Source organism: Penicillium lagena (genome assembly GCF_028827675.1).
Source record: "Penicillium lagena strain IBT 129212 chromosome Unknown utg000006l_segment0_segment0, whole genome shotgun sequence".
Taxonomy (NCBI): domain Eukaryota; kingdom Fungi; phylum Ascomycota; class Eurotiomycetes; order Eurotiales; family Aspergillaceae; genus Penicillium; species Penicillium lagena.
The window spans coordinates 1,565,332-1,582,359 of NW_026623227.1; the positions used below are offsets into that span (position 1 = coordinate 1,565,332).

A 17,028-nucleotide genomic window follows, 5' to 3' on the forward strand; every position below is an offset into this window, starting at 1 on the left:
CCGCGCGTAGGTAGTTGAAATGCTATCGGTATCACACTTGAGCCTAGCACCATGACAGTTGATTGACATTTGGGGGAGTCAAGTTCGTCCGGCTTCAACATGTGATGATTCCCTCTTAACGACTAGAGGTACATGTGCCATTCCCCAAATTGATCATCGGCTTGGTCTGATTAGATCGTTGCGCTTGCTAGTAGCAGGCTGGAGAAGTAATCAGGAAGCATAGATGGAGGAGATAACAGAGGCATGGAGACCCAAGGATATGCTCGGTGTGACATGTGGCAACGGACCGAGGAGCGGCACGGCCACTAACCCATATCTACGGCGTGCGGTCAGAGAGGGGCAGCGGGGAGAAAATCCACATATTTAGATCAGATGTCATTGAATGCTATCCTAAGCTAGATCCCAAAAATGCAGGAAGGGGACCCCAAAAATGCGAAAAACCGAGAACATGTGAGAAAATAAAAAGGGTATTCAATCAAAAACAAGTGCCCGGGGCCCATCCCGCAGAACATAAATCGAAAATGAGAGCGCTCGAATTCCAGATGAGGCAGAGAGAGGAAAAGGGGAAACATGGTGAGTCCGTCATCACGCAGTGATCCTAAGCAGGGACGGCGATTAGAACAGATTTCAGGACGAGAGGGTGAAGCGCCGGAAATGAAAGACCTGACACATAACGAGGCAGGCAGGCAGGCAGGCAGATAAGTAATGAAGGTCGAGATCTTACAGCTTCGCATTCTTCTCGTCAACGGGGGAGCCATTGCTCGACGGCGGGGAGACCGTGCCCAGGCTGGAGAGCAGGTGGCCGACCTCACGCTCCAAGGCACGGACTTCAGTGTGCGGGTCGTACATGCGGGCCTTGATCCAAGAGTCCAAGTCGGCGTCGGTCATATTGCGCAGGGCGGTCTCGCGGTCGACACCGTCCTTCTGGGCAGCACGCATCACCTCGCGGGTGACGACCATGCTAACGCTGCGGATGCGGGTGACATCGGGATACAGGAGACCACGCTCGATCTCCTCGGCGGTCAGGGCCTTGGAGAGGGCCTCGCCGGAGGCATAGATCATGTTGTCGGTGACGCGGACGGCCTTGGAGAGGATGCTGCCCAGACCGATGCCCGGGAAGACGTACATGTTGTTGCCTTGGCCGGGGTAGTAGGTGGAGGTCTCGCCGGCGGAGTTAGTGAAGGACATGGTGGGGAAGGGCGAGCCGGAAGCGAAGAGGCAGCGGCCGTCGGTGTTTTTGACCGCAGCCTCGTAGTCGCACTCGGACTTGGACGAGGGGTTGGACAGGGGGAAGATGATCGGGGCCTTGTTCCAGTCGGCCATCTTGCGCAGGATCTCGGGAGTGAAAACACCGCCCAGAGTCGACAGACCCATCAGGATGGTGGGCTTGACATGGTCAATGACCTCCTCGAGAGTCTTGAACTGCTCGCCCTTGTTGTCCTGGCGGGCAAAGTACACCTTGTGGTCGGCTAGCTTGTCACCGCGGTCAGCGGTCACTAGACCCTTGGTGTCGACCAGATAGAAACAGCCACGGGCCTCATCCTCGCTCATGCCCTCACGCATGAAGAAGTCAACGATCTGCTTGGCGACACCCACGCCAGCACTGCCGGCACCCAGGAACACAGCGCGGTGATCCTTGCAGGGGAGACCCGAACGCTTGACGGCGTTGATAACACCACCCAGGATGACGGCGCCGGTGCCCTGGATGTCATCATTGAAGCAGGTGTACAGACCCTGATACCGCTCGAGCGCAGGGAAGGGGTTCTTGAAATCCTCGAATTGGATGACGATACTAATAAGCTCCCGTTAGCCGTCGTCGATCACCCGTGGGGGTGCGTGTGGATTGAGTCAAAACCACTTACCCCGGCCAGCGCTCGGTGAGAGCAGCCATCAGCTCGTCCATAAACTCCAGCTCCTCCTCGGGACGGAGCTTGTCGCGGCGGCTGCCCATGTACAGCGGGTCTTCCCGGAGGGTCTTGTTGCTAGTACCCAGATCCAGCGTCAGAGGCAGGGTGGCCTCGGGACGAATACCCGCACAGGCCGTGTACAGGGCCAGCTTGCCAATGGGGATGCCCATGCCGTTGATGCCCAGGTCTCCCAGTCCGAGGATTCGGGAGCCATCGGTGATACATGTGATCTCCACATGCGACTGAGGCCAATTGGCGATCACTGCGGCCAGATTGCCTTTGTCTTCCCAGCTGAGATACATGCCTGATGAAACTCGTTAGCGTTCCGGTCTCTCCCGGGGAAGATCGGTGGCTTGTTTTTACCTTCAGGCTGCTGGTAGATCTCCGACCACCGTTGGCAAGCCTCGCCGACCACCGGGGTGTAGATCAGAGGGGTGAGCTCCTGCGGGGATATGTGTTAGTATGATTGCTGATTCGAGCATCATCGTGGGAGAGCATACTCTGAGGTGGTCAGTCACCAGACGGTAGAACAGGTGCACGTTGTTCTTGCGAAGAGTGCTGAGGTAGAGGAACTTGTCGATTTCGGTGTTCTTCAGTCCCAGTTGGGCCAGGCATCGGGTCTTCTGGGTCTCGTAGCTCTCGGCGCGAGGAGGAGTGAGGCCGTAGGTGCGCAGGTACTTGCGGATGTAGGAAGGGTTGGCAGTGTCATAGTTGGCGGCGTCACTATAGCACACACAATTAGCTTTCCTCCTCCTCTTCATCTTCTTCTTCTTCCAGGCATTGACTCAATCGAGTGCGAAATCACTTACGGCGACGGGGCAGGTTGGTTCATGAACGAGGTGGCATGCACCGGCCGGCTTTGCTGTTGAGAAGGAAATCGAGCCATTGTGTCAGGCTGTGAACGAACTGGCTTACTCGAGTTCGACCAGGAAGGAGGGCAGGAATGATAGAAAGAAGAGAGAAAGAATCGGGGAGCAGTGTCCAGTCTGATTTTATGTACCCGGCGTGGAGCTAGCATGCTAGTTAATATCCCCTGGGTTCGAGCGCACATCGTCCACGACGTTCCGACTGGCAGCGGATTCGCACCCAGATAATTAGCCGGGACCGCGTGTCGAGGGGCGCTTCAGCCAGCAAAAAATCGACATCGCGGTGAGTCGGGAAGAGTCGGGGATGGTACAAAGGGATGGGGCAGGCCCAGTGGATATTCGGTGATGGCAGCGAACCGTTGCGCTCGGGGGGCGCTGGGGCTGGCGGAATCTGGATCCATCAGAAGCTTCTTTCTTTTTCGGGCATCAGATCCAAGCAGCAAGGGGAGGTCCTGGTGGAGACGGGCGGCGCCGACTCGCCAATGCGGAGAATCCTCAATCTCGCGCAGTCTGCAATTCGGGCATGGTATGCTCCTCTACCACCAGAACCTAGACGATTAACCAGACCCAAGGAGACGGTGTGCATGCTGCAGCGATGATCCATCTAGAAACTACACCGTACAGTCCGTCCTGGCGGGAAGAGGGAGGCATTCTACACGGTACACCTCGAACTCGAACGCCGACAGGGCATTTTCGTTCCCGCCTTCGCGTGGAGTCTGCGCGGGCACGATGACTGGCCATCGAGGCCGGGGAGAAGGCGACTGGGTCCCTGGCGCACATCCGTCTCCACACCAGGGAGCTCCCAGAGCCGCAGAGTAGTGCCGAAGTGGACCCGTCAGCAAAGACGGACGCTGTTCTGGAAGCCTGAGGGGCACGGATTTCGGCGTGCGGAGTCTGCCGGCCGAGATAGGGAAAAATGCTACGGCCGGTTCCCACGTCGGTTTTGGAGTTGGGTGGTTTCGCGTTGGCCGCGTTGGCGATGTCATTCTGGCTTCTGAATGGCCTCCCTCGCCGAGGGGAAAGGGGATTATATCCTCCAGCCCCAACAAACCCCCTGAGGGAATTTTTTTTCTGCAGTCCATGCTGAAGAGTACACCGTACACCTCAGTTGTCGGGAAAGGGCTCGGGAAGCGGGCAAGGCGGCATGGAATGTGTGACCCCCTTGCGAGCACCGGTGGCACTGAACGAGCGAATTTTGGACCCGTCCCCAGGTGGAATGATTCCCAGTCGGGACCAGAACTGGATCGTTCCTCCGGATTGAAGCTTTTTAACTTTCAAAGACGTCTGGCACACGATAATTTTAGGACAAATCGAAATTCAAATCCAAATAAGGAACAGGAATCCAGTGGGACGCTCTCCATCCGGTCTGTCTAAATGGCTGGCTAAATTCAGCTTCCCCAGAGATCGTCGATCCACGCAGGGCGGATGGTACGTAGTACGGTAGGCGATGAAGATATTTTGGTATTGTTATTATTATTCACCCCCGGGCATTCATATTATCCTCCCAAAGTTCTGCTTTATGCCGTCTGTCCAATACCCAGATGCTCCATCACATTTCCCTTCACAACCTGCAAAAACGTCTCCACGAAATCAGCCTACTAATACGCCTTATTAAACTCTGCGCTGAGGTACAATTGCCATTGCTGGTAAAGGATGGTGTTTCCGTAGGTCGGAGACATCATGTCCGGTGAATTGAGTTGCAGGGCAGTCCGGATTCCCCCGCGCGGTCTCGACAATTGTCGCGGCGTGCATAATGGTCGCTACTGTACGGCCTCGCGCCCGTGCTGCGACCTGCGCGTCGTCCTGCTTCACCCAGCTGAGGTCCTTGGTTTCTGGCAGGCCTATAATCTCGTCTCAGCGCAGGAGGGAGGTTTTGTGCCTCCCTTCCGTCTAAGGCCAGGGCTGGGGAGGGTGCCTAGCAGGGAATTAAAAATCAGAGGGCCTCCGTGAGCATCCAAGCGCCAGTGCGAGGGAATAAGGGCAATCCAGTTGCGGGCACCAGTAGTTATCGTTGAGCGTGTAGTTGAAATATACTTGCGCAACGCGGTGTCGTCATCATGACCATAAACAGGCTGGGCGCGTCTTACATTTTCTGCCTCCCAACACCTCATAAACAGACCCAATCCATGACAACTTAGCCACCACCACGTCCATCGTCATGCCGGGCGAAACAGAACCCCTCCTCCCTCGTTATGAGGATGATACCTCCCGTCAGCGACAGCTCCACCAGAAGCTGCACTCCTACCAGATGCTCCGCGCCCTGTCCGAGGGGTACATGCCATCCACCGAACAGACCATCGCCAATCTGCGCACCCTGCTAGCTTCCGACATACTCAATATCCGTAACCAGGACATCGGCAGTGTGGGGCGACAGCTCGTGCGCGACTGTCGCCTGTGGATCCAGGTGTTCATCGAGTTTGTGCTGGACAAGAACAATCAGGATCAGCTACAGGAATTTCTATGGCATCTGGCCCGGTCTAGAGCCTCGCTGGATAGCTCCCGAGTGTCCCAGCAGGCAGGCAAGATCAAGGCGCGCGCGGATACTAAAGCTGGTGGGTCCCACTAGTTACTCCCTTCGGCATCCCGAGTATAGACTAACGGGTCTCAACTACTAGCGTACGACAGTTTCCGCACAGTGGGATCCTTGCTGCTGACGAACGCCGATTTCCGTCTTTTCGTCGACGATGTTGCTACAATTGGCCGCCAAATCTTCGCTGACACTGCTTTTTCCCTGTCCGAATCGTCCAAGCTAGTCGCCGAACAGGTTCAACCTTCAGAGCAGGAACAAGCAGCAGTTCAAGGTGCCGGGGCCGATCAGGGTCGTGCCGTGTCGGGGGAAGAGATCAGGGAGGAAGCTGCCCACGTAGCGGAGGTAGCCGGTGAAGGAGTCGCTCGCACCAGCCGCCAGGCATTGGAGAGCGCAAAGGAGCATCTATCGGGCCAAGAGAGGGACACGTTGCTCTACCGGTTGAAACAGTCCGTTCAGAAACTGCGTGAGAGGTCCGACTACTCAGACTCTGTTTCAACAATCTCACAATTGGTTCAACGCTATGCCAAGCTCTATTCAACTGCCGCTGAAGAGACAGCGAGCGCCGCACAGGAAGACATCGATGTCAATGCCGACTTGAAGCAAGCCGTGGATCAATTCTGGGAGCTGCTCAGGCTGTTCGGACGTTCAGAGGAATGGGACCGACTGCGACAAAAGTTCCACAATGTCCTGCGCCATGCCAACAAGGACCCTGAATTTGAAAAACTGATGGACGAAGTGGGTGCCTCATTGCGAGACATGCTTACTGACCCGGGATTTTTTGATGCTGCGCCGCAGAAACTCGACGAGCTGAAAGAGCAATCTGAAAAGGTGGGCTCGGAGACCAACCTACGCAGAGATGTAGACGACTTCCTAGCACAAACCAAACGGACTTTGCGAATGGTTCCTGATGATCCAGCTGTGTCCAAGGTCATTGGCGCAACCAAGAAGCTCTATCACGATGCGTGGGATGCCTACAATGACAAAAAAACCGACCTTCCAGCAGACCTGGTCAATGTTTTCCTACCTATTTTCTTACGAAGCATCCAATATATCCCCATCCCCCGACTGGAGGTTTCCGCGCCGGAGCTGGACCTGCTTGTTGAGAATTTAATCCTGGAGCCGGGTCGCACAGTCAATTACTCTTCATTCCTTCCTTATCGCATGCACATCGGGACTCGCAACGACATTGAGATTGTCAAGAAACATTCGAAACGCACAGAGACAGGCATCAAAACAGCATTCACAGTAACAGTCCAAGGTCTGAACATCAGCGCTCAGGATTTCGGGTTCTGGCTCCGCACGCGCGCAGGTTTAATCTTCCACCTCAAAGACGAAGGCATTGCCAGCTTCTACCTCGACCGTCGCGGCGTTGACATTTCCCTCGACGTAGAAGTCGGTCGTGGCGGCTTGGAGCAGATCTTCACATTGCGTGGAGTGCGGGTCTGCATCCACAAGCTTGACTACAAAGTCCAGCGTAGCAAGTGGAAGTTCCTTCTGTGGCTGACCAAGCCGTTCCTGAAACACTTCGTCCGTCGCGTTCTGGAGAAGAAGATCGCCGAGGAGATCGTGGCTGCGGCCTTCGCCCTGAATCGGGAACTGGTTTTTGCTCGCGAGCGTCTTCGCGCTGTCCGCATTGCAAACCCCCAGGATCTGGCTACTTTCGTCAGAGCTGTGCTGGCACGACTGAAGCCGGCGCCAAATCTGGATATAGAAGCCAGAGTGGGGATTGATGCGCCCCAAACTGGTGTATTTAAGGGGGTTTATGCTCCTGGAAGTATTGTTAAGACGTGGCATGAGGAGGCCACTCGGGCTCAAGAAGCTATCGAGGATGGGGATGAGAGTCATGGTCTGGGACGGACGTGGAGGAATGACATCTTTGATGTTGCTGGAACGAATTTGTAGGGACATGCGTCCTTCTCGAGTATTTCTTATGACTTTTACGATGGATTCAGATAGGCTAATAGTCACTACGCACATGCGGATTGTAATGACTACGAATCAAATTATGTAACAACATTAACAAGTTCCAAAAAAAAAAAACATCCAGAACTATATATAGCGAGAGCAGCCGCCAATGCCGAGGAATAAACATCGCTCCAAATAAACAATACAAGACAAAGAAAACTTCGTGAACATCATACTCATACCATCGTGATCATAATCGGCATCATATCATCGCACCACGGCCACTCATCCATCACCCACTTCCACCACCGCCGCCGTCAATCCTCTCCCCAAACCGACTCCCCACAACCTTCTCACTCAGCGCCCTGATATTCTGTGCCCCCATAATATCCAACAACGACACCTCCGCCTTCAACTCCTTAACAATCCATGAGCGAAACTCCATCGCGACCAATGAGTCAATACCCCCGAAGCCGAATCGCTGTGCATCGAACTCAGACGCTGGAATGGCCAGTAGTGACGAGAGTCTCTCGACAATACCGTCCGAGACCACAACCACCGCGTCCTCAAAGTTGACTGCCGCTGTCAAAAGTGCAGCAGTGCTAACGGTCTTCTGTTCATGCCTCTCGCTATGTTTCGCAACAAACGTAGCCTTGAAATGTGTAAAGAGCGAATACTCTAAAAATGTAGGCGGGGGGATGCCATTCTGAGAACACATTTCTGCGCTCGGAAGACCCAGGACGAGTTGCGACTCCGGGAGATCGTTCTGGGTGGTATATTTTTTGAGCCGCGGGTCAATCAGATACTCTATCGCTGCGTGGACTTCGTCTTCGCGCAGGACCTCGAATAGCGGTGCCGTGTGCGTGCGCATCGAGCCACGGTTCTCGGCTACCCACCCCACATTTGAGACACTGCCTAGATTGATGCTTGATGCTTGCATGCCTTTCGCGGTGCGGTAGGCGGCTAACGCGTCTTGGAAGGTGTTGCCGGCGGCGTAATTGGATTGCCCCCTGTTGCCGAAGACCCCTGCTACAGAAGATAGCATGACGAAGAAGGCCATGTCACAGGGCAATGCCTCATGCAGGTTCCATGAGCCCTGAACCTTAGGGGCTATGGCGGCTTGCCAGTCTTCGAAAGACATTCGGGCGAATGCGCCGTCCTATTGCGCTGTTTAGTTCTCTGTCTTTCCTTTTTTTTATTTAGTGGGAATAGCAACAAAACATACCCGCAGTACCATCGAGCATTGGATACATCCCCTAATAGGTGGCAAAGACTTCGAGCATTCCGTGAAAACGTCCCTCAGCCGCCCTTCATCCGCGACATCGCATCTGAATATATGAGAGTTGCACCCGCTATTCTTCAGCTCTGCAACCAGTTTCTCCACAGGCTTCGTGGCACGGCCACTGCGAGACAGCAAGATCAAGTTCTTAGCGCCACGCGAAACCATCCATCGTGCCAGACTTCGTCCTAGACCACCCAGGCCGCCGGCTAGGACATAAGAAGCGTCTGATTCGAACCGGTAGGGTGTTATCGGTTCAGGCACGACTGGGATGAGATCAGATGGACTAGGAGCAAAGACGACCTTTTCGTTCTGCGCAGCTTGCAGCCCTTCCTTGATCTGGGTAAAGTTTAGAATCTTCACACCTCTAATCTGGCTGATTTTTCCTTCGGCATATAAATTCACTGTCTCTTGCAGCAAACGAGAGAGAATCTTTGGTCGACGCTGGACGAGAAGGGTCATGTCGATGGCGGTCAGAGTCACATTGCGAAGTAAAGACGCAAGTTCAATCGATGCATTGGAATAGAGATCTTTATTGGAAGCTTCGACAAAGCGCCCGAAGGGAGCGATACATGTCAATGACTCCTGAAGAGCTTCGCCGGAGAGAGTATTGAAAATGACATCGACACCTGTACCTTGCGAGCACCGCATGACTCCCTTTGCGAAGCTGAGGTCCCTGTTTGAGAAGACGTGGTCTTCGGGTATGCCGCACTCCGAGACCAGGAGCACGCGCTCTTCTGCTGTTGACACAGTAGTGTAGATCTCTGCTTTGACGAGCTTGGCATATTGGATGGCTGCTTGGCCGACGGGGGAGGCGCCACTATGGATGAGGATTGTATCCTCTTCGCAAAGCCTCGCTACCTCGCCGAGTCCGTACATTGCGGTAGTGTATATGGAAGGCAAACTAGCAGCAATATCGAAGGGAATTGTCTCGGGAATTTTGATAGCTAGATCCTGAGAGACTCGGTCCACAGTGTGGATACAGCCAGCTCGATCATTCGCTGTCAAGTAAACAACATGATCTCCAGGAGCCAGGCCATCCACGGCCGACCCTGTTTTCGTTATGACTCCGGCAGCCTCGTTCAAAAGACTGCCACCCGCACAACTTGACGGAAGACCAACAGCATGAACATTGATTTCAACTTCTGTATCGTTTAGTGGGGTTCCATGTCGAGAGTCGGACACCCAGTGAAGTTGACCGGTTGCAGAAGAGGTATTCAATTCAACCGGACGGTCAATATCCGCAAGACTCTGAATCTTGGGGGCAGCATTTGATGACTGTGCAGCCAAAAAGTCATCTGCATTATCCCATTCGCACAGACGACCGACATGAATGATGTCGTTCTGCAGGAGGTACTCTGCATGGCGCTCATTTTCGGGCTGCTCCACGAATTGCTTCTCTAGGATGTTGTGCATGTTGACGACAAGATTTTGTGAAGATATGTTCTCGGACTCGCTAACGGTCAGAGTCACACAGTTCCAGCCATCCGTATCTCGTTCCCAGCGAACGGTCCGAAGGAGACCTAAACTCATGCTGGAGAAAGGCTCGCTGCGCGCCTCTGGGGTGACCCATAGCAGACCGTGGCACTCAGTCAACATTTTTCTCAGTGCTATAAACTCTTTCTCCTCGATTTCCGCGAGAAGAGGCTGTTCTAGGTCGATCAAAGATATGCAGAGAGCATTCGAAGAGTTGAGTTCGCCGAGATCTGAAAGCCCCACAACCAGCACATTGGAACACTCCGTTGTCAAACGCTCTTGAAGGGCCGTGGCAACTTTTGTAATCCTTGATGCGCCGGAAGTAAGAATGAAAACGTTCTGTGGTAACTTTTCCTTGACCGGGGCAATAGCAGACGCAACCAAAATACTCTGCCACGACAAGTCTTCCTCCGTCGAGCTGGGATATTCAATGTCAACGCCTGAGAACCCGGACTCCTTTAGGATCGTGTCCCATTCCGATCCAGGAATATATGGACACCATTGCCGGATAGGTTCATTAGCCAGCCACCAGCCAGGCAACTGGCCGAAAATGAGTGGATACCAAAGGAAGTCTTGCCGCGTTCCCTCTTGCATGATCAATTTGCCGCCGGGACGGAGCAGCAATCGCAAGTTGCGCAACGTCGTGTGCAGGCTGGCTGTGGCGTGGATGACATTGCCCGCGAAGATCAAGTCGTAGGTGCCCGGTTGGAATCCCTGATCGACCGGGTTTCTTTCGATGTTGAGGGATTGGAATGATATGATATCTCCCCACGGCTGAAACCGTTGCTTGGCTTTCTCAAAGAACCTGGAGGAAATGTCTGTGAATTTATAGCTGGCAATGCTCCCGGTGTTGGTTTTGGGATCTGGGGACAGAACGTCGAGAACCTCTGCCGTAAAACTGCCCGTTCCACTGCCGACCTCGAGTACTTTTAATGCCGAATGTTGATGACGGAGCAAGGACAGATAAGAATGTAGATGCTTCGGCAGGTTATAGAGGCGAAGACTCTCTTTGTAAACTTCCTCCATCATGGAATCTTGTCCAAACATGAGATCAAGGGGTTCAACTTCCTGCTGCATCACACGAACAATATTGCGGCCCATTCGGGTAGTGAGGGCGCCCTCCGCACTGCCAAATTCAACTTTATCCCAAATGGCTTGTTTGAGAGCTTTATTGCTCGCCACCTCCTGGAACTCTCTGTATGGGAGATGGATGATCGCGTTGGAAACAAGCTGGTCACGCATATGGAGCATCCATTCGTAGAATTTGCGCAGATGCAAGTCGAGCTTCATCATGTCAAGATCACCGAGCTCGTCCAGGGCGTCGGTCGTGTACAACATCGTAGCCAGTTGAAACATTTTGACAGAATCACGAGCCTTCTCACTGTCAATCTCATTGGGGATTGTCAAACTGCAAGCAGTCTGAGAATTGAGGAAATGTACATCTGAACTCCATTTTATGGAGCTGCACAATTGACGTTTGTTATTCTCCACAAGTCCCGGCCCCAGAGGTGTCAGCTCGATTCCATCCATGCGGATGCAAGGCTCGTGTGAGGCCTCATCCAGAATCCGAATTTGACCCTCGAATTTGTCACATGCTGCCACGGAGACCGATGCATGCCCCGTGTACTTATGGGACGGCGCAGAAGTAAGTTCTGCTGATACCCAAACGTCGCGAATGAAAGTAGGTAACCTAATCATTTCAAGATTCGGCTTTCCCGAGAAATCCAGTACCGCCGCAATGATCATATGGATCATGCTGTCCATGGTGGTCGGGTGGATGAGGTGAGGATGCATGTACCGCTTTGGCATCGACGGCGCAATATCTGGAACGGTGACTGACCCAATGGCCGCGCCTTGCTTCTGTCCACTGGATCGGACGTCTCCGAGATTCTGGAACAGTGGACCAAAGGCGAGTCCAGACGTTTGAAGGTTGCTGTATATTGTTTGAAAGTTCATGACCCGTGAACATGTCTCTTCCGCTCTCTTGAGATCGGATTTCCAGGCAAGACGTTCCTCTTCGTCTTCGCGGCCATTGTCAACCGGATCAGGGGATAACTGAAAGTCAACTTTGATATTGCCAGTACAATGTTCTGTCCACTCGTCACTCGAAGCATTGTAGGAGCTGATTTGGAAGCGATGCCATATTTTTGATTCGGATGATCCTTCAGTAGGTGTCATGGATAAAGAGACTTCGATCCCATCCTTGGTGTCAGGAATAATCAAGGCTCTCTTCATAGAAACACATCGAAGCCGAAATCCAGTGGGTTTTTTCTCGTTGGCCAGTTGTCTCGACGCCTCAATCGCCATGATGAGATAGCCGACTCCAGGGTATACGTAGCTGCCAGTAACCTATATACCGTGAGGAGATAGACGACGAACTTTGGATAAATCAACATACCATATGGTCCTTGAGCCAAGGATTTTCGTTTAAGCGGACAAACTGCCTCCATCTGGGGGCGTGGGCATTCCAATCCGCCACGGGGGCACCGAACAAATCATGACGGGGGAATTTCCGAGACCGAATATTTTTGCTTAGGCGGCTTTCATATATGACTTTCTCTGTATGTTTGAAGCTGTACGGTGGCAGATCCACGAGAAGTCTAGCCCGTCTGCTGCCTGTGGGTCTCGAAGACAGGTTGATAGCGTGCAAGTCGAGCAGATATCCACTTGCAACCAAGAACCCAAGTGTGCTGAGCAGAACATTCAAGCTGTGGTCGTTGCGCTTGAGGACAGGGAGGTACTTGAATTGAAACTGTTGGTTTCTGGATGCAATAGTCTCTTTGATGGCGCTTTGTAATGTCGCATGCGGGCCTATTTCCACTATATGATGCAAAACATCGACGTTGTCATCACCAGTGGACTTGTATTTAGAACACAGTGCTGCCAAACCACTAGTGAACTGGACGGGAGAAACCATATTGTCAACCCAGTATTGAGCAGACAGATGTTCATCGTGGATCTCTTGGCCAGAGACAGTTGAAAACATGTGTACAACATGTGGCACTGCCAATCGTTTCCCGTGCGGAAGTGTTCCTATCAGCCGCAAGTATTCGTCTGCTATGGCCTCCATATGGGCAGAATGATAAGCGTTCGTAACATTCAGTTTCCGCGCGAAGACTCCATCTGCATCCAATAGCTTTTTCAGATTATCCACCATGGCTTCATCCCCAGAGACGGTGTTGTTCTTTGGGCTATTGTAGCAGGAGATGATAAGTTCTCCGATGCAATCATCGTGAACAGAGTCCAGATATGGCTGGAGCTGTGATGCGCTTAGACCCACGGCCATCATCGCTCCGTTGGCTGCTAGTTGTTTGGACGAAACGTATCCGCGATAGTATGCGACTTTCCACGCTGCTTCCCGCGACATTTTGCCAGCGCAATAGGTAGCGGCGATCTCACCAGATGAGTGCCCAATCACACGTGTGGGAAAGATTCCCCAGCTGGTCAAGAGATCGACAAGGGCAATTTGCAACGCCGTGCACAGGGGTTGGGCGACCTCGGGTAGGCTAACTCGCGAAGATTTTCCTTCGGCCAAGAGCTCGTCTATACCTGTGTTAGTAAATAGAACGCACACGTTGAAAGGAGTTCAATTTACCAATCAGTGTCCAAGGACTGCCCAGTCGACGAATGTATTCCGAGGCCTCCTCTAAAGACTTCTGAAAGACTGGATATACCATGAGCTCTCTTCCCATGGCCTGGTATTGAGCGCCCTGGCCAGTGAAGACAAAGCTGATTTCCGGTGTCTTGGCAGTTCGGACAGGCTTGGTGAAGTTGCATTCCGAAAGATTCCACGCAAGTTCCTTGATCGTGGAGGCCATAACGAAGCTCCTCCAAGAAAATTGAGTGCGCTTCTTCGACATAGTGAAGGATAGATCGTCAAGAAGATCGCCATGGCTTCCAGATTGCGCTATCCTGCCATTGAGATAATGAGCATACTCTGTTGCAGTCCTCTTCACGCCCGTTTCGTCGAATGCCGTGACGAGGAAGACCCGCGGCACATCAGCGAGATTTGTGTACGTTCTCATGGAGCGAAGGACCGGAGAGGCGCAGAACCCGTCGCTTGTAGGAGTGTCGACAAAGACGAACCCATTTCCTGAGTGGTCACTCTCGTCAGCAGGATCGGTGATGGCTTCCCGTGTGTTCCCGAGGCCGGATATGGCCAGCAGCTGGCCTTTGATGTTATCTTTTGTAGGGACATGAGGGTTGGTGCGATGGATCGCCGGGATCTGTCGTTCGTGAAGATAGTGATAGGCATCATCGAGAATACAGTGTGCATTGGTACCTCCAATTCCGAATGAATTCACCGATACCCTCCGTAAGCCGGATGATGGCCACGATATACTTTCCGTGGGGAATGTAATATCCCACTCTGTCGAAGGGATTTTGGGATTAATTTCCTGCATGTCGAAGTTTGGCGGAATAATACCAGATTCCAAGATGAGAATAGACTTGATAATGCTGGCGACCCCAGAACCACCTTCCAAATGTCCAATTGTGGATTTGATGGCTCCAACGTAGAGCGGAGTATCACGTCGGCATTTAAATGCTCGTGCTAGAGCTCCGGCTTCAATAGGGTCGCCAGTGCTGGTGCCGGTGCCATGAGCTTCTACAAACCGCGTCCGCTCAATATCCAACCCGGCTTTCCAATAAACCTCTCGGATTAGTCTCTCTTGGGCATCGGCACTGGGAACCGTGATACCAGGGGTCCGGCCATCCTGGTTGACACCGGTGCCGCGAATCACAGCTCGAATGGTATCGCCGTCTCTCACAGCGCTCTGCAAGGGTTTCAACACGATGGTGCCCACACCCTCTCCTCGGGCGTATCCCTCGGCGCGGGAATCGAAACTAAATGATCGACCGTGGGATCCGAGCAAACCATGGTGGCTCATACCAATGGTTTCTACAGGATTCTCCAAGATGCTCACTCCGCTGACAACAGCCTGGTATGGAACTGTTAGCAACCCTTTTCTTCAGATGTAAAACAACGTTTCGAAGCTTACCATGTGAGTCTCTCGAGCCCGTAAACTCTGCACAGCAAGGTGAAGGGCTACCAAACTGCTGGAACAGGCAGTGTCGATGGTCATACTAGGCCCCTTAAAGTCAAAGAACCAGCTGACCCTGTTTGAAAGGATGGCATTAGTTGCACCCGTTGGTTTGTACTTCAAGGTCGTCTCGGGATCAGTGTTGAGGATTCCGAGATGGTCATGATTGAATCCGCTTACGAACACGGACGTGTTCGAGCCAACAGCATTGGTTAATGGGATACCGGCATTCTCCAAAGCATGGTAGACATTTTCCAACACGAGCCGCTGCTGTGGATCAAGGGTCAGGAGTTCATTCTTGGTGATGTTGAAGAAGGACGCATCGAAATATGCCGGGTCTTCGGCAAGAAAATGTCCTCCTTGAACATGGAACTGGATACTGATGGTCAGCAATGCCCTGAATAATTTTCTGAAAATACTTACAGTCCCGCCATGCTCTGGATCAGGGTGATAGAACGCATCCGCGTTAAAACGTTCGCGCGGAATAGGGGTCCATGAAGTCCGTGCTTGCAACAGCAGCTCCCACAAATTCTCCGTCGTCGTCGCATCCTGGGGAAACCGCGTGGCAAGACCCACGATAGCAATGGGCTCCTGGGTATCAGCGGTCATGTCTCCATAGCCAGTGACGCCATTGTCCAGAGATAAGGGACGCATCTTCTCCTCGCGTGTTCGTCTCTTCCGTGCGTGTCTCACGTCTCACGCTCACCAGAAGAGAAAGTTGCCCAGCGGCTCAAAAACTAGCAAGTAACGGCCCCACGACAGAAACATGCGAAGGAACCATATTTCTAATCGGGACCCGAGCAAGGCTAACGTGATATGAAGCTTAGGTGCGAAGAGGGGAGTTGCGAACGCGCTAAAACAAGAGTATCCGGAGGCGCTCAACTCCCGAGGTTCATGGCTGCGTCTGGGCCCGGGATCCACGCTTCCTTTTTCTCTTTTCTTTTTTTTCTCTCATATGCATTGATCTTCATCTAGCCGTCAGTGGATTCCCGTGTCTAGACAGAATGGATTGGTTCGCGTGGAGTCTGTAGCGGTCAAAGCTTTTCACTTCTCCAATCTCGCGTTCTTGTAATTTTGTTCGGTCAACAAGGGGAACCGGTGGATCCGTTCTCCGTCGCACAGACAAAGCCCCAGTCGCACAATAGTGCCAAGTACAGGCGTCCTTTTTCCAACAATGCCATTGCAAACCTGGGCGCCCCATTGACCCGGAGCGCTGGAAACAAAACAAAAAATAAAATGGCCACAATATCCCCGAGACCGTCCTGCGGGATGCCATGACAAGATGCTCATGTGGTTTAGTCTGTCGATCGGTGTCAGCGCCAACGGCGGCCCATCTCGGCCTGGCTGCAATACTGCAGGTGTTGGGCCCAAGTTGCCTTGTGCCATCCATGATTGCACGCAAACCATCCGGGCAATGGGAATTCGATCATCCTGCAGAAGATCGGCCCTGATGATCCCCGACGTGCACTGAGAACGCCGCTGTAATCCTTCCCGTATGGTACATCCTAGCTAGAGACAGTGTGGCAATTGACGAATGGTACTACACTATTCCGTTTTCTCTCAGACCAGCATATCTATCTTGTCTACACCGTCTGTTGACGTCCGAATGGTCCGTTCGACGGAACATGATTCATGTAGGATCCACATCGCAGCTGTCATGAAAGGCAACGGCCGGCCGTTGGACCTTGCCACCCATGCAAGCTTACCAATGTGGAAACTGTCAATACTTTCTTGGTTTTTTTGTCATGAGCATTGCCTTCGGTGCCTTTCCGATAGGATCTAGACTTGACCACTAGGTCGGGTCTCACAGTTCAGGCAACGGGGTGCATAATCGGATACTTCCAGAGGTCAGGGCTCCTCGCCTTCCTGCACCCTGGGGGGTCATCAATAACGTGGGCATCGTGCATTGGCCAGCTCCGGGTCCCGGAAGTCTTTTCCAGGTTTTACCTTTGCAGCTCGAAAAATGGGGATTATTCTTGTGCATGCGAACATGTGGCGGACAGGATGGGGTCTGAGCTCCCGA

General features: G+C 52.9%; 6 protein-coding genes across 6 annotated transcripts; 3 read left to right on the plus strand and 3 right to left on the minus strand.

The window, feature by feature from the left end:
- Nucleotides 1-720: 720 nt before the first annotated feature.
- N7510_008763 (uncharacterized protein) lies at nt 721-2,958 on the minus strand (the record flags this gene model as incomplete). Its single annotated transcript, XM_056980688.1, has 5 exons — nt 721-1,792; nt 1,863-2,211; nt 2,271-2,349; nt 2,408-2,630; nt 2,717-2,958. The coding sequence occupies 5 exons, from the start codon at nt 2,956-2,958 to the stop codon at nt 721-723; spliced, it is 1,965 nt and encodes a 654-aa protein (XP_056830897.1).
- Nucleotides 2,959-3,090: 132 nt separating this feature from the next.
- N7510_008764 (uncharacterized protein) lies at nt 3,091-3,372 on the plus strand (the record flags this gene model as incomplete). The annotated part of the gene is made up of 1 exon (XM_056980689.1): nt 3,091-3,372. One exon carries the CDS (start codon nt 3,091-3,093, stop codon nt 3,370-3,372), a length of 282 nt encoding a protein of 93 aa, XP_056830898.1.
- A 12-nt stretch (nt 3,373-3,384) lies between these two features.
- Nucleotides 3,385-3,759, minus strand: N7510_008765 (uncharacterized protein; the record flags this gene model as incomplete). Its single annotated transcript, XM_056980690.1, has 1 exon — nt 3,385-3,759. The coding sequence occupies one exon, from the start codon at nt 3,757-3,759 to the stop codon at nt 3,385-3,387; it is 375 nt and encodes a 124-aa protein (XP_056830899.1).
- Nucleotides 3,760-4,453: 694 nt separating this feature from the next.
- Nucleotides 4,454-4,723, plus strand: N7510_008766 (uncharacterized protein; the record flags this gene model as incomplete). The annotated part of the gene is made up of 1 exon (XM_056980691.1): nt 4,454-4,723. One exon carries the CDS (start codon nt 4,454-4,456, stop codon nt 4,721-4,723), a length of 270 nt encoding a protein of 89 aa, XP_056830900.1.
- A 208-nt stretch (nt 4,724-4,931) lies between these two features.
- On the plus strand, nt 4,932-7,205 carry N7510_008767 (uncharacterized protein; the record flags this gene model as incomplete). The annotated part of the gene is made up of 2 exons (XM_056980692.1): nt 4,932-5,325; nt 5,389-7,205. The coding sequence occupies 2 exons, from the start codon at nt 4,932-4,934 to the stop codon at nt 7,203-7,205; spliced, it is 2,211 nt and encodes a 736-aa protein (XP_056830901.1).
- Nucleotides 7,206-7,500: 295 nt separating this feature from the next.
- N7510_008768 (type I polyketide synthase) lies at nt 7,501-15,659 on the minus strand (the record flags this gene model as incomplete). Its single annotated transcript, XM_056980693.1, has 6 exons — nt 7,501-8,367; nt 8,434-12,312; nt 12,362-13,506; nt 13,559-14,903; nt 14,964-15,377; nt 15,429-15,659. 6 exons carry the CDS (start codon nt 15,657-15,659, stop codon nt 7,501-7,503), a joined length of 7,881 nt encoding a protein of 2,626 aa, XP_056830902.1.
- Nucleotides 15,660-17,028: the final 1,369 nt, after the last annotated feature.